Below are 24,334 nucleotides of genomic sequence, written 5' to 3'. Positions count from 1 at the left end.
TCAGAGCTGAGGTCAGTGTGATCCCCACACTCAGGCTCTCCTCTCACCATCGCTCTTTGGACAATCTGTCAAACCCTTTAAGAGCCAGAGAAAATCATGAACATCCCCACAAGCCCCTGCAGTGCTCCCCACCACCCTGCTGTGCTGTTTACTCACCTGCTCACCCCCTGAGGGCCAGCCAGCGCCATCAGCTCCTCCAGTGCCCCGGGGATCCTCTCCATCCTGGGGGTGTCCCCCCACAGCCACAGCACCCCCAGAGCCCTAAGGCAGCTCCCTGGGGTGTGGCACACTCACACTGCTGCCATCCTTCAGCAGTTCAGTAATTAATGCTGAGATGAGGGTGGGAGACACGGCCCGGGGCAAAGAGAGAGTGGAGAAGGAGATGGGAGACCTGGAGAGCAAAGAGGGAGGTGCAGAGGGCACAGAGGCAGAGAGCAAATATGGGAGAGAGAGAGGGCAAAGAGACAGAGAGACACTGGAGCCAGCTGAGCGACACTGGGAGGGAGCAGAGAGCAGGGACAGGAGAGGGATGGCAGAGAAGCACAGAGAGGGCAGAGAGTGAGGACAGAGGGAGCAGAGACAGGAGAGGAAAGAGGAACAGAGATGGGGGAATGAGGCAGCAGAGAGGCAGTCACAGGGAGCAAAGAGGGATGAAAGAGGGAATTCAGAGCTAACATACACACAGAGGGCATGGAGACACAAAGAGGGAGCTGAGAGGCAGAGAACAAGCAGAGCAGAGTCCATGACACCCTGTTACCCACCTCTTGTCTTGAGGCATTGGAACTAGTGTCCCACCTGCTCCAGAACCCAAATCTCCTCTGCTCCTTCTGCCCTACATCCCAGCCCACCCCATGGCAAACCTGCCAGACCCACATTCCAGCCACAACCCCTGCCTGCAGCTCTGCTGTGCCCCTGCCTGGCACCCCAAAACTCCCTGTCCATCCCTCCCAGGGACTCCTGGCAGCCTTGGTGTCCTTCCAGCCCTGCTGCTCCGCGCCCCCATCACACAGGAGCCGGTGCTTACGAAGGGTTACAACACTTTTTATTCCCACGCAGCCGTTTCACAGAGTACAAACACAAGACAAGACACCAACACAGCCCCCCCACACCCACCAGCACCCCAAGGCTGCTCCCCACTCTTTCACCAGCACCCCAATGCTGCCCTGTGCCCGCAGACCCCAACCCTGCTGTGACCCTCAACCCTTGCACACCACACAAGCATGGCAGGGAATTTCATCCCTCCTTCCTCTGACTCTCATTCCTGCCCACCAGAAAACACCTCTTTCCAATTACTGGCACCAGCTTGTCACCACCACAGCACAATGCCAAGATTTCCAGACCCTCATGGATGGGTTTGCCTCCCTGAACCAAACCTCAGCACCACCTCTGCTCTGGAGAGTCAGAGGGTGACACAGTCCCAAGGTGTCACAACATCCAGAGATGGCAAAGCACTGCTCTGGCCATGACCTGTGCCCCAACACCTACCTCTGGTTGAGTCTGTGAGCTCATAAGACCCTGGTGGCAGCTCCCACGGACAGTGGAGACCTGCAGCTGTCCACATGAGGGGACAGCACCTGCTCCACCCTCTCCCACACCACCAACAGTGCTGTGGACCACCTACAGTGCACCCCACAAGGGAGAGCCTGGGGAAAAGCTGCAAAACCCCTCCTTGAGTCCACATCAATGATGGAAAGCTGTTAAAAAACCCCAAACCCCAGTCCCAGATCGCTGCTGGCAAACATCCTGCTCCAGCCGTCGCTGCCGCTGCGCCGGGTCTGTGTCCCACCTCTCTCAGGTGACATCCCTTGGCCTCCTGCAGCATGGCCGGGTGGGCAGCAGCGTGGCCACCCCGGGGGGGCTGTCTCCTACCCTACAAAGACTCAGGCTGACGCGAGAACAGTTTTTGGCTGGGCGGCGGGGCCGCGCCTACGAGGTCAGGTGCTGCGGAGCTGAGCGCAGCCACAGGCACAGCTGGGCCGCCAGCAGGAGCGTCACTCGGGCACGGTGCTCCCCTGAAGAGCTGGAGGCTGCCAACACAACAAGACCCACGTGAGCTGGGGCTCTGGGTGCCTCCATCCCAAATGCCCCCCAAACCGTGCCAGGCTGGTGCCCACCCAAATGCCCGACCCTCCTTGCTGGGCTCCCAGGCCCACTGCATTTATTCTACCCTGCCCTGCACCATGCAGGCACCATCACCTCCCTTGCAGCTGCCTGCCACCTCTTCTGAACCTGCCAGCAGTGCCCTCACAGCCCTCAGGTGACAGTGACAGGGCACATCTGGCTCCCTGCCCTCCATACACCTTCTGTCTGCAACACAGCACACGTCCCAGCCCCTTTCCTCACACTGCTCACCCCACAGCCCCGTTTTGGGGGTGGCAGTCCCCTGCTGTGCCCACCCTGACCCCGGTACTTGCCCCTGCAGCTCTTGCCGTCCCCTTGCAGTGTCCCTGTCACACAGCTGCACAAAGGCCCGTCCGCCTGGCTCGTGCAGATCTGCTCACAGCCTCCGTTGTCCTCGCACCAGTCTGATCCTGGACACAAACAGCAAAGGGGGACACCTGAGCCACGCTCCCACACCTCTGGTCCTTGGTTGCCTGAGGCTGGGATGGCAGACAGACCCCCCCAGCCTTCCATGGGGTCCCACACTTACTCTTCCTCCTGATAGGCCCCACTGAGAGGATCTGCTCCTTGGACTCCTCAGCGAAGGCGCTGGCCATCCTCGTGTGCTGAGGGCAGTTCTGTTTGGGGATAAACGCCACCTCTGTCACCCTCAGCCTCTGCCCAGGCCCTCTCTGTGCCCCTCCACCTGTCTCAACTCCCAGAGGGACCCAGCAGCCAGGCTCAGAGAGCACAGGTCCCAAGGTGACCTGCCTGTGACAGAGCATCTCCTCCCCATGCCTACACACAACTCTCCCATCTCACGCCTAGGGTACATCTCTCTGGTCACCTGTCCAATGCCACATCATCAGGGCTCACTGCACGCTGGAATAGCCCTCCAAATCAAGCATCCCCTCCCTCTGCACTGGCCCCACTCACGATTTTGCAGGAGTATTTCTCGGAGTCGCAGAGGGACACGGCGCAGTGCAGGTGAACCTCGTCGTAGTCCCCAATGAACTTGAAGACGGTGACGTGGAAGCGACACGTCAGGGACACCCCGTTCTCCTCGATGCCAATGGTGTTGTCCTTCATGTTTTGGCACCTGTGCAAAGCACTGGTGCTCAGCACCACCCTCCTGTGACTGGGACCCTCCCGTCTCCATAAAGCCCCCCACCCCAAGTCCCACAATGGGGTGTGGGATCCTGCCATGCCTTGTCTGGACAAGGGTGTCGCGCCCTGCCTCTGTCACCTCTCTCTGGCCTTTCCAACTTCCCAAAATGCCTGTGCATGATCCATATCTCCCTGTCTCCCGCAGTTAGGTGCTGTCCACAGCATCATGAACACAATGAAAGTGCTTCTCTCTGCACCTGGTACTCTGCCACACCCAGGGCTTCTGGCTGTGTCCACACCAAGCAAATTAACTTCCTGCTCTAGCAACACTGCTCCTCACCCTTTCCAGATTTTGATCAACCATCCCCTTGGCCTAAAGGTCCTTGTCCCAGCTGATGCCACCACCCTTCCAGACACCATGAGAACCAAAGGGGCTCGTGGTAGCTCACCCTCCCTCGATGATGAAGTAGCGCAGTTTGTCGTTGCTATCCCGCGAGGGGGTGGCGTAGCACTTGTTCAGCATCAGGATCAAGTGGTTGGAGTCGGCCCCCACCACAAAGACCCCCACGTAGAGCACGTCCCGGGTGGTGAGCACCACCTCGCCCTGCCGGTACGGGTGCTTGTAGGACGAGTTCTTGTACAGGGCCATCTTGGTGGTGAAGCTCCCTTCCTGTGTCGGCACCGTCAGGTTAATCACGCTAACGATGACAAAAAAACACTGGCTCAGTTGGAGGGAAGGTTTTGAACTCCCAGATTGTTGCCTGGCTTCAGAACCAGCACAGCCTCACCCATCTGTGTAATGGGCCTTGCTCCTACCTGAGCATCGGCCGCACAACTGAATCCAGGGAGATCTTGATGTCCAGCTCGTAGGCACAGGAGAACTCCACATTGATGGTCCTGTCCCGGGTGATGATGTTGCCCGTATTGTTGGCACTCTCGATCCACACCGTGTTCTTGTACACTATGTGAGTGCTGTTGGACTGCAGAGGAAGCACAGGGCACTGCTTAATGCCAGCAGTCCCTGCTTCCCTGCTCCTAATGAGCACCTCTAAATGAGCTGTATGACAAGGGAGCTGCTGCCTCATCACCTCTGGCCAGAAAGGGTAGGGAATGGTGGGGCTTGGAATTGCATCTCTTCTCTACAAAACCTTCCTGCGTTCTCCTTGACCCCCAGCTCATTAAAGCACCTACCAAGCATCACTTGCACTGACCTGCCCCAACCCTGGAGTTGAGCTGGACTGCACTGGACTGTCCCACACTCCCAGCCCTGTGTGCCCCATGTCCCAGCTCACCTGCACCAAGTTGCCACAGTTGCCTTTGGTGTTGTTGATCTGGAAGGAGATGAAGTCTTCCCCTTCTATGCCGGGGCAGTGGCGGTCATTGACCCGCACGCCCTCACGCTCAAAGCCCAGCTGGAACAGCTTGCACTTCGAAATGGACACCTCCATTTGGGCGGCCTTGCAGGTCACCTCTGCATCAATGATGTCATGGGTGGCTGGAGGAGAAGATGTCACAACTTCAGATCACCACAAATGACCCCTTGGCACTTCTTTCCACCACCAGAAATGGGCTGGGATCATCTCCTGTGCTGTGCTCTGCCCATCCTACACCCCTGCTGCTCAAAGTGCTCCCAAACCAGAGCTGCCCACAATGTGGACCCCAGAAAAGCTGTTCCCCACTCTCTGCTCCCCTCCTGAACTGTGCATGGTCAGGGAAACCCATCTTGGCAGAGGTCACAGCCCTCAGCACATCCCTTCCCAAAGCCCCTGTGGCATAATGGCCCAAGGTGGAGCTCAGCACTGACCCCACAGCCAGGAGCAGAGGACTCACTGTTCCCATAGGGCCAGGAGCAGAGGACTCACTGTTCCCATAGGGTGGGGGCTCGATGCAGCCGCACAGCTCCCCGCCGTTGTCCAGCTCACAGGTGCGGTTGGGGCAGTCGGCGCCCACGCAGGGATCTTCCACCACTCCTGCTAAACAGCACAAGACACAGCACAAACACAACCTTTACCCTCAGACCGTGGGGCAGCCACCTCTAGCCCCTCTCCCCAGTGGGACATGGCTCCCCTCGACCTGAGCAGCCCCAGTTCTCTTACAGCAATTCTCTTTCTCGATCCAATCAGTGCCCAGGATGCCGAAGGTCCTGCAAGCCTCTCCGTAGGCAGCCAGCGAGCCGCACAGCTGGACCTTCTTGTGGTTGTAGCAGCCATCCAAAAAGCAGGACTCGTAAAAAGGCAAAGGATCCAGGAGGCCATAGCATGGCTGGAAGAAGCCTTTCATGTCGGTCAGCTTCAGGCAGTAGCTGTCACTCTGCAGCTCCTGGATCTGGACGTTGTCGCAGGAGGCGGCATACTGCGAGTACTGCAGCTCGTTGCAGCTGTGAGCACCGGACACGTTGTGGGGGCTCCTTTCATGGCCAGCCCTGCTCCCATTCCCGCTCCCACCTGGTGGGAAAGGGCTGGCTGTCCACTCACCTCTTCTGCATGCCGTTGGTTTTCCAGCTCTGTGCCAGCACCACGCTGCTGACGGCCGGCTTGCCCCGCAGCGTGGCGTAGTCGTCGGTGCGGTCGCCGTTGAAGTTGCCGCAGAGGCCGCACACCTTGTTCTGCAGCCGCTCCCCGATGGTGATCTTGATGACGTTGAAGCCGTTGTAGCGGATCTGGATGTCGGGGCTGGAGTCGATGACCAGGAAGCCTTCCTGGCTGAAGATCTTGGTGGACAGCCCCGTGACAAAGGGGATGCTCACGAGGCTTCCGTTCACCTAGTGTGAGAGAAGGACACAAAGCTGACATCCCTCCCATATCCTCTGCCTATGGATGTGGGCACGAGCCACTCATGAAAGATTCCACAGCTGCTTCCCACTACCCCAGCTGTGAAAACATTGACAGTAGCCTGGGGCCCTTGTGGAGACCATGGTACAGCCTGGACTGCCACCCAGTATCCCCTCCCAGCCCCACTCTGGAGGGGCTGCACACCCCTGACAAGACCTCTACCTTGACAGTGTTCCTGTCGCTGATGAGGATCTGCTCCTCGTTGATGTAGAAGTACACGGGGGAGATGATGGTGAGGTTGGGCGAGGACCACTTGTCGAAATTGATGATGAGCTGGAAGGAGAAGTCGGGCAGCTTCTGGCAGATGGTGGAGAGGACGAAGGCGCAGTTGGCGGGGAAGCGGAGGAAGGCGCCGTCGAAGGTGCGGAAGACGCCGCCGCCGGCCGCCAGGCAGAAGGAGCTGCGGGTGCTGAAGCAGCCGCGGACGCCGTTGCGCAGCGCGCACTCCTCGTCGGACTTGCAGTGCCGCGGGTCGCACTGGATCAGGTTGCGCCGGAAGCAGCGGCACCGCCGGGTGCAGTCCCCGCTCCAGAAGAGCTGCTTGGGCTGAAAGAGGGACGCATCAGCGGCTGTCCTGTCAGCCCAGAGGGTGTCTGGGACAAGGTTTGCACCCCTCTGTCACACAGCAAGCAAGAGCAGGAAACGAGGGCGGAAGAAAGGGTGCAAAGAACACGCTGGCAGCTTGAACCTGCCTTGCAACATCTCTGCTACCCACAGTCAGGTTTGCACTGCTACCAAAACCTCCCCCACCTTTTGTGCACACACAAAGCCATACTGCTTAATACCCCTGTGGCCTCTTGCATTCTGCCAGCCACCAACCCATCTGCAAGGAAGCCCATATGACAGTACCCCGATACTGGCTCCTCATGGAGCACAGGCACCTTACACACAAGAGTTTCACTGCCAAAAAATACAAGCCACTATGATATAACCAGTGCTATCAGCACAGGGCTCTCCTGCTTCAAATTCCTCAGTGACATCCAGTAGCTACAAAAAAGCAAATTTCACGTGAAACACTAAATCTACTATGTGTCAATACGTAGCATAATGTGATCATACAATATTGGATTTTGGCACTCATCGAATAGTCTTCCCAGTTACCACCTTCTCTTCATCCCACCTCCACCAGCTCCTTCTTGTGCTTGACACCCAGGTTCACCTTCATCTAACAACTGCATGATGGCTTTTTTTGGATAGAAAGACTCCCTGTGCAGCACACCATGGAAGGACATCCCTCTCCTCTTTAGCCCTGCTACCAGCCTGACTGTCATTCCCCCTCAAACTCTGCCCAGAAATATCATCCAGAGGGAGGGAGCAGGCCCCAAGAGCTGTGTACCTCGTAGTATTTGCCATCAGAGTAGCAGCCACAGTTGTGGGGCAGGATGCAGCTCTTGCCATTGAGGACATAGCCAGGGTCACACTGGCAGCCCTCCACGCAGTAGTGGCTGCAGTCGCTCTTCAGCCGGATGGCAGCACATCGTGGCTGGCACAGGGACACACAGCTCTCGTAGTGGCTGTTGGGGGGACAGCTGACAGCTGAGCAGGGGACAAAACAGGCACAGATTAGCTCCACGGACACCACCAACCTGGCTCCCCACCAGGGACTGATTCAGACCTGTCATGCGTGGTGCCAGTCTGTGGCCTCACCACCCTGTGAGAGCGGGGCCTCTGAGCCATGAGCTTGCTTGTTAGAAGGGAAAAACGACACAAATTTAATTTTCAGTCTCGTTAGCAAGGACAATTACTTCCCATCTGATTTGCCAGACAGATTGGCTGCCAGGGATGCGTGCAGTGCCCATCCTCAGGAGCCTGATTGAACAGCACATTGTCATCTTATTGACAAGGGGCTGCAGCTTCGTTAGAGCAAACACGCACTGCTGGCATTGAGGCTGACTGATATAATTCCTGGTTAACAGTGGGGGATGGATGATGCCTTCTGAGCTCAGGGCTTCCCATTTTCCATCCCTGTCCCTTCTGAGCTTGAGGCTTTCTATTTTCCATCCATGTCCCTTCTGAGCTTGAGGCTTTCCATTTTCCATCCATGTCCCTTCTGAGCTTGAGGCTTTCCATTTTCCATCCATGTCCCTTCTGAGCTTGAGGCTTCCCCTTTCCATCCCTGTCCCTTCTGACCTCAGGGCTTCCCATTTTCCATCCCTATACCTTCTGAACTTGAGGCTTTCCGTTTTCCATCCCTGTCCCTTCTGAGCCTGAGGCTTACCCTTTTCCATCCCTGTACCTTCTGAGCTTGAGACATCCCCTTTTCCATCCCTGCTCCTGCTGTACCACATGCAGTTTGTGACAACTCCAGGAGAATACGGCGTCTCAGAGTTCACCCAGCAAGTGTGGGAGGGATTGGCTGCCAGGCCACTGGCCTCCCCCTCCCTGGCACCCCAAGAAAAAAATAACCTGGAGGCAGGGTGTCACTTACAGCACGAGGTGAAGTTCCTCCAGCCAGTGATGGCAATGCCCTGAGTCTGGCACGTGCTGGCGTAGTTCTGCAGCCAGCTGCAGGCTGTCTGCATGGCCCCCCCATCCACACAGGTGTCAAAGAGGCAGTTCTTGTAGAAGAAGCCGGGGTTGATCTTGCTGTGGCACTTGGCAAAGACACCACTTTGGCTGGGGATGAGGCTGCAGAGCTGCTGGGGCTTCCAGAATCCTTCCACCTTGCCGCAGGCGGGGCAGCGGTCGCCGCAGCCCACGCGGCAGAACGCGTCCCGCTTGGCCCAGCTCTGCACAAAGTCACTGATGCTGGTGGCCTGTGTCCCCCCTGCAGCCACCAGGTCGTCCTCAGGGTTGCCATTGTAGCGGCCACAGAGGCCATAGGTGAGGTTCTGGAAGCCCCGTGGGATGGTGACAGACAGGAAGGTCTTCCAGTCGTACACCACCTTCAGCCCGAAGTCGGTCTCCACCACGATGTGGAAACCGAAGGCGAAGATGTTCACTTTGCCTTGGCCCAGCTTCAGGGGCAGGTAGAGACGCTCGTCGTTGACCTGCAGGGAGGGAACAAGGCACACTGTGAGCGGGGGTGATGGTGGGAGCTTCCACAGAAGGACACAAATGAGGGCGGCTCAGCATTCCCAGAGAAAGGTCCCTGCTGACCTCGCCTCCACAGCCAAAACAGAAATCCTCTCCAAAAATTGTGCCTGGCAGCACCCTAGGATGAGCCCCAGGCATGATATAACCCCCAGAAAACCTTGTAAACTCTAAGGCCTCATGTCTAGGGTTTTGCTCCACAGTTTTGGGAGTCACACCTGCAGAAATAATCACAGCCCTCATGGGCCTGCACTCACCAGCACAGTGTATTTGTAGGCACGGTGGATGACGATCCTGTAATTAAAGACCTCCACTTCCACCTGCTTCACCCACAGGGCCAGAGAGGTGTCCCGATCCTCATTCTTGGCCGTGACAGTGAACGCTGGGAACGTGTCCGAGCGCTCCACCATGGGCCGGGAGATGGTGGTGCACAGCACCAGCTCACAGCTGCTCTGGAAGTCGAAGGAGTAGCCATCAAAGGTCAGGTAGTGCCCATAGCCTGAGATGATGCAGGAGGCATCGGTGCGGACATGGCAGTAGTAGAGGCCGTTCTCCTCCAGGCAGTACTCGTCGTCCTTGCACGACACGTTCTCGCAGTACACGCTGTTGTCCGAGCCGTTGCAGTAGCACAGGAAGTGGCAGGAGATGTCCATCCAGAAGGTCTGGTTGGTGGCCAGCTGCCGGCCCTCGAAGTTGCAGCCGCACTCGCGGCGGGGGATGCAGCGGGTGCCGCGCAGGGCGAAGCCCTCGTCGCACTGGCAGCCCTCCGAGCAGGTGTCCCTGCACACGGGGCCCGAGGCCAGGGTCTCGCAGGTCTCTACGCAGCTCATGCACTCCTCAAAGTGGCTGTTCTCCGGGCAGGAGAGAGCTGCAGGGTTGGCAAACACAGAGCCTGAGCCCCCAGCTCCAACAGCACGGGGTGAGGAACAGGGAAAAACCGGTGGTGATGGATTTGAGGGAAAAGGGGAAACAGTCCCAGCACCTTGTGGCCACCGGCTCATCCCATTCCTTTTGCAATCCTTTCTCCTCTCAGCCATCATCCCCCTCACATCTCAGCCCTGCCCTGCCATGTGCCAAACCTCACCTCCTCCTGTTATTTCCCAAACAAACACCTCTGAGGCAGAGACAGGCACAGCCTTCCCACGATCTACTGCCACACTTGGGATTTTTCACATTTGCTTATGAGTTATGAGGCAAGTTTACAGCGACAGCTAAAATCCAGTGTTATTCAAATTATCCTCTGGTGGTGGCGTACAGCACTGCCAGACACCATCTGTGGCTCCAGAATGCTCCAACAGTGCCCCATAAAACTTCTGCTGCCTCCTGAAATGCCACCCTGAAACCACTTCCCTGGGGAATCTCCCTCTGCTAGCACCAGAAACCGCTGCCAGGTGTGATTCCAGCATCCCACACGAAGAGCTGCTCTGCCTCTGCATGCCCACAAATCCCCACTGAAATGACTCTGCCTGGGTTTGGTGGGCTCCAAACTCCCTTCTCCCCACCCAGGGTGATGAAGAGCTTTGGTGGACTCACGGCAGAAGCTGTGGCTCCTCCACTGGCCGATGTCCACGTCGGCGTTCTTGCAGGCGCTGGCATAGCGTGCCACCGAGTCGCACAGCTCCGACACGTTGCCCCCGCTCTGGCACAGGCGGAAGAGGCACGTCCTGTAGTAGGCTGAGACATTGACCACGCTGTGACACTCCAGGAAGGAGCTGTTGGTGGGGTCGTTGATGATGCCGCAGCTGGAGCGGCTCCTGTAGGACTTGAGCAGCTCCGAGTCGTTGTTGCAAGCCATGAGCAGGTCCCCGCACTCGCCGTTGCAGAACTCATCGAAGGTGGTCCAGCTCTCCAGGAAGAGCTCCAGGTTGTCCGTGAACTTGCCCTTGGGCAGGCAGAACTCGTCGGTGGCGTTGTCGTTGAAGAGGCCGCAGAGGCCCCCGGTGCAGTTGAAGTAGGAGGTGGAGAGGCGGATCTCCAGGAGGCCGGAGTCGTAGTAGCTGACGGCCAGGAGCCCCTCAGACTCCATCACGGTGCTGTTGTCAGTCCGGTAGATTTCCAGGCGCCCAGAGGGGTGGAAATAGGGCAGCTCCACGTCGTTACCGTTCACCTGCAGGGAACAAGGTGGAGAGGATTCAGGGAGGGTGATGCGGCTTTGCCCAACCACATTAAACACTTCCTGACCCAGACCCTCCCTCCAAGGCCCAGAGCCTCCTCTGAGTGAGGGCATACAGCTGTATCTTTGGGTTTTGCCCCACAAAAAGCAATTTTTCTTCCAGGGAAAAAGCAAGTTGCAGGAGAAGAAGGCGGGAAAGCCTCCTCAGCAAACAGAAGGAGCAGTGCTGGTGCAACAACTTGACAGGCACGCAAAGGGCCTCCACATGATGGTTCAAGTGTCCCTCTGGTGTCCACAGCCACAGACCCATAATCACCCTGGATCACACCACAAGCCACCACCTCCCACTCTGTCCCTGGGCAGCACCTTTACCTTAATGTCTGACAGCCTGGCGCCTCCAATCTTCACCTCTTGGCCAGCCGCCTGCACCCGCACGACGCGCGGCCCGTTGGGAGCAGAGCCAACCTTCTTCTGGTTGATGTCCACCTCAATGAAGTCTGGCCTCTCCGGGCAGGTCTTGAGCAGCGTGTAGGACTGTTCCAGCGGGTAGGGGAAGGCGATGCCATCAAATGTCTGCAGCACCTGGTCCTGCCCCACCAAACACACGGTCTCCCGCTTTGGGTAGCACCCCCGGTAGCCGTTCTCGATGGTGCAGATCTCTCCCTCGGGGCAGGTGGTGTTGAAGCACCGGGCCTCCCCGCCGGCCTGGCAGTGGCACTGCACGGTGCAGTCTGGTGAGGCCCAGAAGGACTCCCCGACGGCGTAGTAGCGGCCGTTCACGTCGCAGCCGCAGCCCTGGACGGGGACGCAGCGGTCGGCGCTGAGGACGTGGCCCTCGGGGCACTCGCAGCCCTCGGTGCAGGGCGAGGTGCAGGCCAGCGGGGCCGTGAGGTCTGAGCAGGTGGCAGGGCAGCTGCTGGCACACACCGAGTACTGGCTGAGCTCCGGGCACTGCACGGCCGCTGCTGTGGGCGCAGAGGGGTGACAAACAAAGGGACGTGTTACAGCACAGTTCAGGGTCAGCTGCCACCCTCTCACTGACCACAGCAGAGACAACAGAGTGACCCATGAGCCCCTCAGGGGTAGGACTGGCCCCTCCATTTCCCACCCAGGTCTCCCTGGCCAGTCCTGGGCTTTTCCAAAATAGCCCCAGGGTCGCTGAGTTGCCCACAGCTATTTAAGGTGACAAGGATGGTGGACTGACCAACCAGTCCCCATTCCAGTCCAGCCTCCAACTCTCCTCATGGCAACGTGCAGCTCCCACCTCACGCCTGACTTGTGCCACACTTTTTCCACAGCAAGGGTGTGATGCCATGGAGAGAAGGGACCAATCAGTTCTTTCCCAACTGCCTCCACTTCAGGCAATCCCCTCCTTTGGATTTCCTCCCCCTCCTGTCACACACTCCTGGGCACACAGGCAAACCCCTGGCGTTGCTCCCCTCCTCCCAAACACTCACCGCATCCCGTCTGGCTCCTCCACTCTCCCACCGAGATGCCCAGGGCCTGGCACACGGTGGCATACGCCTGGATGGCCTGGCACAGCCCGGTGCCATTGTCCTTGGCGCTGCAGAGGTCGTAGACACAGCTATGGATGAAGGCAGTGGGATCCACGACAGAGCCACACTCCCAGAGGGGGCCCCCGCTCTTGTTGATGAAGCCACAGTACTCGGGGGTGAAATACAGCGCCTCGGTGGCGGGGTCGCAGAGGCTGCAGTTCTCCAGGCAGCCCGTGGAGCACCTGCGCTCGGGGTGTGGCACCTGCCAGCTCTCGCCCAGCTCCGGCACGGACGTGGCCGCCCTCCCGTCCGAGCGCAGCACGTCGTCCTCGGGGTCTTTGTTGTAATTGCCGCACAGCCCGCACGTGGCGTTGATGTACGAGCCCGGCACGGACACGGAGGCGTAGTGCTGTCCGTCGTAGGTCACCAGCAGGCCAAAGTCAGTCTCCAGGGCAGTGGACAGCCCGCTTTGGTAGACCTTGATTGCACCCAGTTCCAAGGAGATGGGCAGGGACACCACCAGGTTGTCCACCTGCAGGGACAACACCCGGCGGCTGAGCCAGCTCGTGGAACAGCAGAGCCCTCGTGCCGGGACACAGACAAGACAGCTGTCTGTGGGGTCTTGGGGTAGGGACATGCACAGAGGGACACCCAGTGGTAAGCTACAGGCCCTTTGTGTCACCCATGCCCACTCCCCAGGACACATTAGGCCCAGAAGTGCCGTCCCACACTCTCCAGGCTGCTGCCCTGCCAAGTTCTCCCCTTCCAGCAGAGCTCTTACCTTTGCCTTCCCAAAGCCGCCCCTGGGGAGAACAATCTTGTGTGAGTAGACCTCCACATAAATATCCCTCAGCCAGGAGACGGAGGAGCCGCCTCGGTTCTCGTTCTTGGCCTCCACGTTGAAGTAGGGCAGCTGGGAGCCTGGCCAGCACTGCCTGGCGAGGAGGTAGGAGCAGGAACCCTGGAAGTGAAAGAGGAAGCCGTCGAAGGTGTGGTAATGTGGATCTCCGAACACCACGCAGGTGCTGCTCTCCACCGGCACGCACTGGAAGAATTTGCTCTTCGTCTCACACGCCTCGAAGGGGCCGCAAGCCATGTCCTGGCAGAGGATCTCATTGTTGAAGTCCAGGCAGCGGCACTTGGTGGTGCAGTTGGCGTTGTCCCAAAAGATCTCCCCTTGACGGAGAAACTGTCCTAGAAAGACAGAAAGGGGAAAACCCACGCTACATCACTTCTTGAAACAGAAACACGCTCCGAGCGCACCCTCGGGGGCCTGCTGGTCCTGTGGTGGGGACACCCCCACCGTGTCCTGCTGCTGGGCTTCTCAGCTGCTTTCTTTGTGCAAACTCCCAGCAAGAGCCTCTCAGCAAATCCCAAGTTTCATTTCTAACGTGTGGAGCATCCTCTTTGTGTCCTGCCCACGCCACGAGTCCCCAGAATGCTGCGAGTGCTGTCACAAATCCGGGGTCAGTGCTGCAACACGCAGGCTGGAAAATTTGAAGGTTATTCCATGTGTTTTGGACACCCACCACTCTGGTTCTTCTTCAGTATTGCAGGGCACAAGAGGCATTTGTGCTGTTTTCCCAAAGGAAAAGCCCCATTTGGAGGCAGTTTCCAACATTGTTGCTGCACTTGCACCATCCTCCAGCTTTGCTCTCACTTCCACAGTTCCTCTGTTCACATAACTCTGCTGGTCAAAAAGTCACTCTGTCATCAGCAGCCCCAGGAGCAATTTACTCCCATTCAGGAAGAGCTCGTAGTAGTTACTATACCAAAGAGCTGTTGATAAGCAACTTCACCCCACACACAAGCCCCAGCAGGGTGCTGAGTGATCTCACAGCACCAGAGAGGGAGCGGGTTTGGCTGGTGAGAGACAGGAGAGGCAGGAAGAAGGCTGGAGAACAAGGATGGCAAGTCCCCGTGAGAGTTTCTCTCCCCTCCATCTGGCCATTTTTCACACTCCTCCGGCGCGTGGCTTCTGCCGTGTGCTGCCTGAGTTTACCTCTCCTAAACTTTTTGTTCTCTTCCCTGCCTCCTACCAAAAAAAAAAAGAAGGAAAAAAAAAGCTATTTTCTGCTTTCATGCAACAAATGTCTCCTCTTGGCAAGGCCCACACTCCAACCATGCTGGTGTGGGGAATTTGGGAAAAGGGTGTCATAAGGGGTGTCATTCAGCTCCGACACCTCGCGCTGCATCTCCTCTCGTGGAGGGCAATCAGCCATTCACTGTGAAATTTAAATCCAGTGGTGGGACTACTTGCACTCCTCTTGTCACCTGCAGAGCTGAGACTGGTTTCCAGCTTCTCTGCAAAGTCCAGCCTTTCTTCCTGGGGTCAGCAGCTGGGAAATGCTGGAGCAGCTGGACCCAAAACTCTGCTGGAGCTGCAAGAACCTTGGGATCTCGTGGACCATGAGTAGTCCTAAACTAGGACATAAAGAAGCCACATGTCTCCAGTGTCTGCCAGCAAATGACAATCCTCTCTTGCTGGAAAGACTCCTGGAGCACAGTGGATGCTCCTGACAGTTTTATTTGTCAAATGGAAATGCAATAATCTTTCAGCAGCAGAGCCCCTGTGCAGCCAGTGTGTGCATCGATTAATCCCTTTATGGCCCCGCGCTGCCACTGACAGGCACAGACTCTGTAACTGCTGCAGACACATGACATTTGTCCTGCCTGCAAAACCTGCTGCTCCTCATGCACAAACAAGGGAAGTGGCACAAGATCAGCTTCCCTAATTTATGAGCAGGAGGAAATTGCTGTCCCCGGGTCTTTCCTGTTGCCATCAATTATCGCAGCAACTCGGAGATGTGCAAGGACTGAACCCTCTCTTGTGTTTCTGTCCCTGCTGCAGCTCATGGGGATGCCCTGGCAAAAGCACAGATCATGCAGTACCCCAACAGCACCGCCTTTTGCTACACTGCACCCCAGAATCTGGGGACAAGCAATGCCATTTCTGCCTTACCTCTCAGGCTGCAGCCGTTGGCCGGGTCTATTTCTCTGCCATCTATTTTGAAAGCCCAGCGCCCAGGGACGTTTACATTGGTTGTTTCCTCAATATTGACAATGTCTGGGGTTCTGGAGCCTGGCATGCTGAAAAAGTTGGTGAGATTTCCACCATTGAAGCCGGCCTAAACCAGAGAGAGAGCAAATTCCATCACCCATCTTGGCAACGGGAAAGCGATGCTGCATTTCCTCACTTCTCTGCTCCCCCTGAGTACATCTTTAGCTTTAACAGCTCTTTCTGGAGATTTCTGTTTTCTAAATTTCTGTCTAAATTTCTGTTTCTAAATTGTCTAAATTTCTAAATTTCTAAATTGTCTAAATTTCTGTTTTCAGGTAGTCAGGATGTGAATGAAGAGCTAAACAGGCACTAGAAGCAGAAGGGAAATGTATTCACAGATTGATGTTTGTATAGATACATATGTAAGTACATATAGATCTAAGGGTGTGTGAACTAAGTGGCCAAAATAAAGTGGGGGATGAATGCAGGGAGAGAGAAAGTGAGGAAGCAGTGTGGGGGTGCTGGATTCCTGCATTCTTTATGCAGCAATGTCCCCTTCCTCAGGCAGAGGGACTGGCTGTGGCACTGCTGCCACCACCAAATTTTGGAGTGCTCATCCCAGCAGTTGAGTGCAAGGCCAGTGCTGGGGATGCTGAGGGACTCAGGAGCCTGAGCAAGCAGGGATACCTTGGAAAAGCCATAGGCAGTCATCCAAGAGCTCATCAGGGAGGGGGACACGGGAGCAGGAGCCTCACCTGAGCCATCACCCCGCCGAGACCAGTGAGGGGATCCCCTCCGCTGGCTGTGCCCGTGGTCCAGCTGATCTCATGGTAGTTAAACAAGGCAAAGGAGGACACCCCATCTGTGATCAGGACAGCCTGGAACGTGTTCACCTGTGGGAAACCACGGGCACCTTCACAGGGGGCACCGCTTTCCTCCTGCCCCCCTGCCGCAGTGCTGTCTGGCCCGGGTGAGCCTCACAGTGAGATGTAGAAGTGGAATGAGACCTAAAATACCCAAAATAGCTGCCACTGCTCCAGCAGCTCCCATTCTGCTCCTTCCTCCACCTGGGAGAACATGAAGACGAGCTCTGATCCAAGGGAGCACCAATAGATGGCAGCATGAGAATAAGCTGGCGGGGAAGGAGCAGCAGGCAGGATTTGGTGGCTGTGATCTGTTATCTCCCATTACCCTGTCTTAGCTTTATTCCTGCATTATCTTTCCTGGTTCCCTTCCACATTCACATCCTACAACGCTGCTGAGGGTGGATTACATCCAAGCCAGCCATGTATATCCTGCACTTTGCTGCCTGCCAAATCCCCTCCCTACCTGCTAAATCCTCTGCTCGTGTTCCTCCTTTCACTTAAAATGACTCTGCATTTCCAGCCCCACAAACTCCAGGCACATTCCAGCCAGGATCCAGGTGGGAAGAGCCCATCATCCCTTTTAGGGCTGTGCAGAAAGACAGAAGCAGCTCCTTCCCTTGAGACATCCCCTCCATCCCTGCAGATCCAGCAGCAGAGCTCAGCACCGGGAGCTCAGTCAATCCCTCCTCTCAGCTCCCTGCATTTCCCTCTCCTTCCCATCCCTGCCCTGGGACCATGCCCTGAGAGCAGCTCCTCCTGCCTCTGAGCAAGCAGGACTTTAGCAGGGCACCAAATGTGGGCTGCCTCTCTTTTAATTAATGCAGAGCAGCCCTTTGAACCTGGCTACCTGGGGAGGAAACTGCAGCCACAGAAACAATTCCCAGCTGATTGGGAAGGACCACAGACCCAAACATCTCCACTGGGAAGCATCAGGGATTATTCTGCCAGTGAGCACTGAGAGCAGTTGGTGGCTGCTGGAGGAAGGGGAGGGCTGGGGGTCGCTTGGCACCACGTCCCATCCCCTTGGAGCAAACCCCGGAGGGGAGCCCGGGGCTGCCTGCACGCCACAGGGGATGTCACTGCCAAGGAAACGAGGCCCCTGCCAGGAGAACTCAGGAACACGGAGGCGAAGCAGCTCTGGGAGCTGTCAGGAGAGACAGAGAGAGAGGTGTGGGCAGAGCTGCCTCTGAGCAGCTGCAAATGGCACAGTTCACACCAGGGCAGGGAGTACAGCAGAGCCACTTCCACTCCTCATCCTTTCCCTGGCATTCTTTCTGCTACTCCTGGCTTCCTCTTGCTCACCTTTGCCAAGCCTTTTGCAGTGCTGGGAGATCACAGACCTGTCACACATAAAGGCAGTGCCACTTGGAGAATGCCACAGCAAATTTTCCACGCAGCAACAGACCCTGCTCTGCTCAGGAGCCTCTGGGAGGGTGGCAGGAGGTGAATCTCACACCTGGCTCTCCTCATGAACAACACTTCCATCAACCCCCAAAATTCCCCTCTTTGGAGCTCCTGGCCACGGAGCACTCTCTCTGTCCAACCCTCAGAAAATGAACCCATTTGCTCAGGTGACATCTCCAGGCAGAAACTGCAGAGTCCCTGAGGCCACATTCCCAAATTTTCTGCAGTTTTTCTGCATTGCGATGAAATTCCTGCTTAAATTGCATGGTGCTATTCCCTGTGCCAACCCCGAGCCCTGGCTGCTGCTGAGCAGGAAGGCTGCTCTAAAGCAAAATAAATTGCATTGTGTTGCAAATGTAATTCTTCAGGCAATACACGAATCTCTATATTGCTTGCTGTCTGAAAATATATATATATAAATATATATATATATGTGGGGTTTTTCTGCAAGTGCTGCCAGGACTGGCAAAAAAAATATGCATGAAATCTCAAGCTTCTCTAACAAATGGAAAAGAGCTGAACTGTTCATCAGAGCCAACTCCTTGAGACAGGAGAAGCTGGGTTTTGGCACTCACAGCACACAGGATAATCCTGAACAAGCCAGACAATAGTTGGGATCCCTCACTTGCTGTTCAAGAATGGGTTGGATGAGGCTTGGAGGAACCTGGTCTAGGGGAAGGTGACCCTGCCCATGGCAGGAGGTGGAATGAGGTGATCTTTTCCCACCCAAACCACTCTGATTCTATCTTCACCCCAAGCTCCAGCACAAACCCAACCAGCACCTCCCAACATCAGCTGCAGTCACAGCTCACAAACTCACCAGATATTTAAAAGCTGTCCATGCCCTGACAAACATCCCACTGCCACCCCCCTCCTCTGAGCTGCAGCTCACACATTTGTGGCCATGTGACATGGCCAAGTCATTAGTGTGACTCTGATCAGCGTGATCAATCTCCCATGCAGGCAGGGAGCTGCCATCAGAAACATCTGAATTTGTATGCAAGAAATGCATTGGGATCGAGCCAAAAAGTCCTAATTGGTGTCAGAGCCTTGCTTAGATCCTGCAAACACTGAGGAGGAGATGCTTTCCCTGGGGATCTTAAAGCAGGGAGTGAGGCTCAGGGGAGAGAATGAAAAGTCCCTTCTGCCCAGAGGGGAACTGGCGAGCAGGAACACAAAGTGTCTCACTCAATTTTACACACAGATGATGAAGAACACTTCCATCAACCCCCAAAATTCCCCTCTTTGGAGGGGACAAGATATTGAATAAAAAATTTTCCTCTTTAAAGGACAAGACATAAAATACACCCATGAGAAGCCCCTCACCAACATCGTGCTGCTTCACCCATAGAACGTCACCTCCTCAATTTTACATACAGATGATGAAGAACACCTCCATCAACCCCCAAAATTCTCCTCTTTGGAGGGGAATGAACCCCCAAATTTCCCCTCTTTGGAGGGAGAAAGACATAAAAAGTTTTCCTCTTTACAGGACAAGACATAAAATACACCCATGAGAAGCCCCTCACCAGCATTGTGCTGCTTCACCCGTAGAACATCACCTCCTCAATTTTACACACAGAACATGAAGAGCACCTCCATCAACCCCCAAAATTCTCCTCTTTGGAGGGGACAAGACATAAAATAAAAAAAAAAATCCCCTCTTTCTAGGAGAAGACATAAAATTCCCCCACGAGAAGCCCCTCACCAGCGTCGTGCTGCTTCACCCATAGAATGTCACCTCCTCAATTTTACACACAGATGATGAAGAGCACCTCCATCAACCCCCAAAATTCCTCTCTTTGGAGGGGACAAGACACAAAATAAAAATAACTTCCCCTCTTTCCAGGACAAGACATAAAATTCCCCTACGAGAAGCCCCTCACCGGCGTCGTGCTGCTTAACCCATAGAACATCACCTCCTCACACAGAATGTGAAGAGCACCTCCACCAACCCCCAAAATTCTCCTCTTTGGAGGGAACAAGAAATAAAATTTTAAAAAAATCCCCTCTTTCTAGGAGAAGACATAAAATTCGCCCACGAGAAGCCCCTCACCGGCGTCGTGCTGCTCCCCCCGTAGAAGGTGACCTCCTCCCAGGTGACGATGAAGAGCCAGCGGGCGGAGAAGGAGGCCATGTCCCTGAAGTGCCTGCGGATGTCGCGGGAGGCCCGGCGGAGCAGCTCTGGCTCCGTGCTCTCCCGGTAGAAGATCTCTCCGCGGATGCCGTTGTGCACGTCGGCCCAGAAGGGCGCCACGAAGGCGCGGCCGTCGGTCAGCGGGAAGGCCTCGGGCGTGAACTGGCTGACCAGGGCGTTGAAGGAGATCACTCCGTTGTTGTTGACCTGCGTGGAGACCCCCAGGGTGTCTGAGCAAGGGTGGTTGGGGAGAAAGGCAGCACAGAGAGGCTGGTTTGGTGGGAAGTGTGAACCCAAACCCTCTCGACCCATACACAGACAAGGGGGAGCAGCCCGAGTGTGATTCAGCTTCATCCTCCCCATGGTGGGCAAGAATTGGTGCAGGAAGCCCCAAAACCCTGATAATTCTTCTTCTGCAGGAGAGGCACCCATCAGAGCAGGATGGCACCCAAATCTGCTCAGGGATTGCTCCTGCGATTGCTCAACTTTTGGGATTTCTCAGCCCTGCAGCACTGAGGGATGTGGATGATGGTGAAACAGGAGGCTGCATAAGAAAAACTGCCTTTGGCTTTGTCATCTGGGACAGATCCTGGTGCTCCCTGAGAGGTGGTTTGGCAGAATAAGTCAGCACAGAGAGGCTGGTTTGGTGGGAAGTGTGGGGAGAGAGGGTTTGGGTTCATACACGGACAGGGCGAGTGGCCTGAGCGTGATTCAGCTTCATCCTCCCCATGGTGGGCAACAGTTGGTGCAGGAAGCCCCAAAACCCTGAAAATTCTTCAAAACAGGGTTCTGCAGGAGAGGCACCCATCAGAGCAGGATGGCACCCAAATCTGCTGAAGGATTGCTCAGCTTTTGGGATTTCTCAGCCCTGCAGCACTGAGGAACGTGGGCAATGGTGACACAGGCGGATGCATGGGAAAAACTGCCTTTGGCTTTGTCACCTGTGACAGATCCTGGGGCTCCCCAAGAGCTGGGAGGTGCCACCTCAGCCTCCCCAGAGTCTGCTGAAGGTGCTCCCCGAAACAACACTTCTGCAAAGAATGGACAACAAATGGCACTGCTGCCCTGGGTGCTGGAATCCCCACCAGACAAGATTTGGAATGGGATTTTGCTTTCCCAGTGCTGCTGTGCACAAACAACAGCTGGAGAAGGGATCAGTCTTTGCCTCTCTTCTGATCCCACAGAGACCACAAAACTTGGGGTGTGGCACAGTCACGCTGACTTAAGCCCTGTCTAAGGTTTAGGTGAGCTCAGGTGACCCCTCTCAGCCCAGCCAGGCTTTTCTGTGCCATCACCTGGGAGCAGCAGCAGCCTGTCCTTGTCTGGGGCCCCCACAAAGCTGCTGCCCCTTTTCTCCCCTGCAGGTCCTGCATGTTCTTGTTCCTTGTCATGGAGCAGGAATAATGTCCCTTGTGTCAAGCCCTTCGCTTTGCTGTGCCATTTAATCACCCACAAAGAAAATTTATTGCCTCTTAGATTCCTTTCCTATGAACATTATCCCATTAAATATACCTTTGACTTTCTTAATCATAAAACCTATCAGTTCATGAAATCTAAGAACTTGTCAGGTAGCTGCTAATAAATCTCCCAATTCCTGGTGACAGGCAGAGCATGTTTAAAATGCAGCCAATAATGGCAAGGAAAAGGATGAAGGGAAGATCTGCTTTCTCTACTTACATAAATGCTTCTGTATGGGGCTCCAAAAAAGATGAATGGCACAGAGATCTTGATTTCAGGGGAGCTGCCATCATCCACTTTGGGGGTTTTGGTGTCGTTCTGCCAGTATGGGTACAGGCTTGCCATGGTGTGAGCTGCAAGGAGAGGGAGAAGAGTCCTCAGGGCAGGGTCTGCACAGTCCTGATTTCAGAGAGGCCACAGAAAACAGCACCAAACCCCAACACCAGCAGCCAAAGGGTGCTTGGAGCCAGGGCAGAGCTGTGGGACTGCCTTTAGGCCAGGCTTAGGAGGAAAAGCATCATCCAGGTTAGCCAGGGCACAGCCAAGTTTTTCCTAGCTGCAGTTTTTCCTGCCCTGGGGCTGTGACCAAGTCAAACCCCCAAAGTCTTGGCTTCAAGGAGGACAGCAGGTCCATGTCCTGCTCCAGGACAGGCAGGACAGGCTGTTCCACATGTGAGGTGCTCAGGGGGGCAAGCAGCACCAATTCCAGCCCCCAGAGCCCCTTCCTGGCAGTGCCCACCTTCCTGGCTGTGCCCCCCTTCCTGGCAGTGCCCCCCTTCCTGGCTGTGCCCCCCTTCCTGGAAGTGCCCACCTTCCTGGCAGTGCCCACCTTCCTGGCAGTGCCCCCCTTCCTGGCTGTGCCCCCCATCCTAGCAGTGCCCCCCTTCCTGGCTGTGCCCACCTTCCTGGCAGTGCCCACCTTCCTGGCTGTGCCCACCTTCCTGGCAGTGCCCCCCTTCCTGGCAGTGCCCCCCTTCCTGGAAGTGCCCACCTTCCTGGCAGTGCCCACCTTCCTGGCAGTGCCCCCCTTCCTGGCTGTGCCCCCCATCCTAGCAGTGCCCCCCTTCCTGGCTGTGCCCACCTTCCTGGCAGTGCCCACCTTCCTGGCTGTGCCCACCTTCCTGGCAGTGCCCCCCTTCCTGGCAGTGCCCCCCTTCCTGGAAGTGCCCACCTTCCTGGCAGTGCCCACCTTCCTGGCAGTGCCCACCTTCCTGGCAGTGCCCACCTCCCTGGCAGTGCCCCCCTTTCTGGCAGTGCTCACCTTCCTCCCACCTGCTCCTCCCCTGCCAGGGCTCCTGACAGTCCAAGGGGTCACGGCTGCTCCCACATTTCCCAGCAAAATTCCCTTTCCTGCTAAAAGGCACTGCCAGTGAACATAACTGTCTCTCCCAAAAGTGCTTCAGAAGATGGTTTTGACACATTTCAGCCTGCTGCTTTTCTACCAGCCTAAAATCCATCGGCTTGAGGCACAAGCAGCCACTTCAGGCCCCAGGGCACATTTCCCTTCTTGTCCCAGCCAGACTTCTGCTGTCATTTCATGTCCTGCTCCTCCAGTCAGCTCCTCACAGAGCAAAGAGGGATTTTTCTGGGATTGCCTTCCCCTTCTCCCCTCTTTGAGGCAGGAAAGCCTCACGACATTCAATCTGGGATGACAGAGCCTTTGGGCTTGGAACAATCCTGGCTCTGTTCACCTGGATTGTTCATTCCCAGGACCCTGCCCTGAGCTCCTGGGGGGTCCCCAGGCTGCTCTGTGCTCCCATGGACACACAGGGGGCTCTCCTTGATGCCAACTCTGAGGATGCTCTGTGCTGAGCATTAAGGAGTCACTGACTGACCCTTCCCAGGCTCCAAAATTCCCTGGGAAAAGGGAGATAAGGGGAAATCTGGCCTAACCCACTGGCATCCTGATTTCCTAAGACATTGGTGTGCCCTGAGTGCCCTGTTGGACACAGGGGAGGTGGCACTGATGGTGTCCAAGCCACAGCCCTGTTTCCACAGACACATCCAAAGGGCCACAGCAAAATTCCTCCTGCCAGGCAGTAAAATAAATAATTTCACAGCTGTTACACATCTGATGAGTTATCACAGCCAAGGCACAGCTACAGGACATGGATTTTATTCTGTTTTTAAATAGGAGGCTCAGCAGACATTCCTTAATTCCTCTTTAGTTCTACTAGTGCCACACTACCTGCTCAGCAACCCTAACACAGACATTTTCCAAACTCCTGCTTCCTCTGGAATGCTCCAGGTGCACACAGCCATACAAATTATAAACACAAGCAGCCCTCAGGATTCTCAGTCCCTCCCTCCTCAAGGGGAACACTCAGGTCACTCTGCTTCTTGTCCTCGCTCCAGCCAAGGAGTTAGGGGTGTTTCCCAAGCCCTCTGAGGTATTTCCCAAGCCCCCTGGGGTCTCTGGCACAGCCCAGCTGGGGAATATTTTCCTGCAGGGAGATACTCACCTTGCTGCTGTGCTGTTATCACCAAAAGGGCCATCCAGGCTCCCAGAAATGATCTCTTGTTCATCCTACAGGAAGGAGACAAACCCAGCCGTGCATCACATTGGTAGGAAAATTCATCTTTGAGGGGATTCCCAAATCTGCCTGACTGCTGCTGACATGTGGATGTTTCAGAGCTTCAGGTGAGGTCCCTCACCTGCCAGGCAAGCCCTGAAATGCCTGCTGATAACAGCAAATCAATGCCAAAGCAAGCCCAGAAACACCTGGAAGAGCTCATTTCATGTTTGGGAGCTGTGAACAGCCACAGCTGGTCTCCTTATTCTCCTGAG

At 55.9% G+C, this 24,334-nt stretch overlaps 1 protein-coding gene across 1 annotated transcript; it reads right to left on the bottom strand.

The window, feature by feature from the left end:
• Positions 1-1,926: 1,926 nt before the first annotated feature.
• TECTA (tectorin alpha) lies at positions 1,927-24,072 on the bottom strand (the record flags this gene model as incomplete). The annotated part of the gene is made up of 23 exons (XM_084221483.1): positions 1,927-2,027; positions 2,415-2,531; positions 2,651-2,738; positions 3,037-3,199; positions 3,657-3,905; positions 4,024-4,187; positions 4,500-4,702; positions 5,070-5,180; positions 5,304-5,584; positions 5,682-5,968; positions 6,201-6,584; positions 7,375-7,574; positions 8,467-9,028; positions 9,329-9,939; positions 10,605-11,178; positions 11,557-12,149; positions 12,642-13,212; positions 13,462-13,874; positions 15,643-15,808; positions 16,437-16,574; positions 20,008-20,295; positions 21,766-21,899; positions 24,009-24,072. The coding sequence occupies 23 exons, from the start codon at positions 24,070-24,072 to the stop codon at positions 1,927-1,929; spliced, it is 6,462 nt and encodes a 2,153-aa protein (XP_084077609.1).
• Positions 24,073-24,334: the final 262 nt, after the last annotated feature.

This window comes from Fringilla coelebs (genome assembly GCF_963513975.1).
Source record: "Fringilla coelebs genome assembly, chromosome: 25".
Lineage (NCBI taxonomy): Eukaryota > Metazoa > Chordata > Aves > Passeriformes > Fringillidae > Fringilla > Fringilla coelebs.
This window is presented reverse-complemented; position numbering and strand designations above follow the sequence as displayed.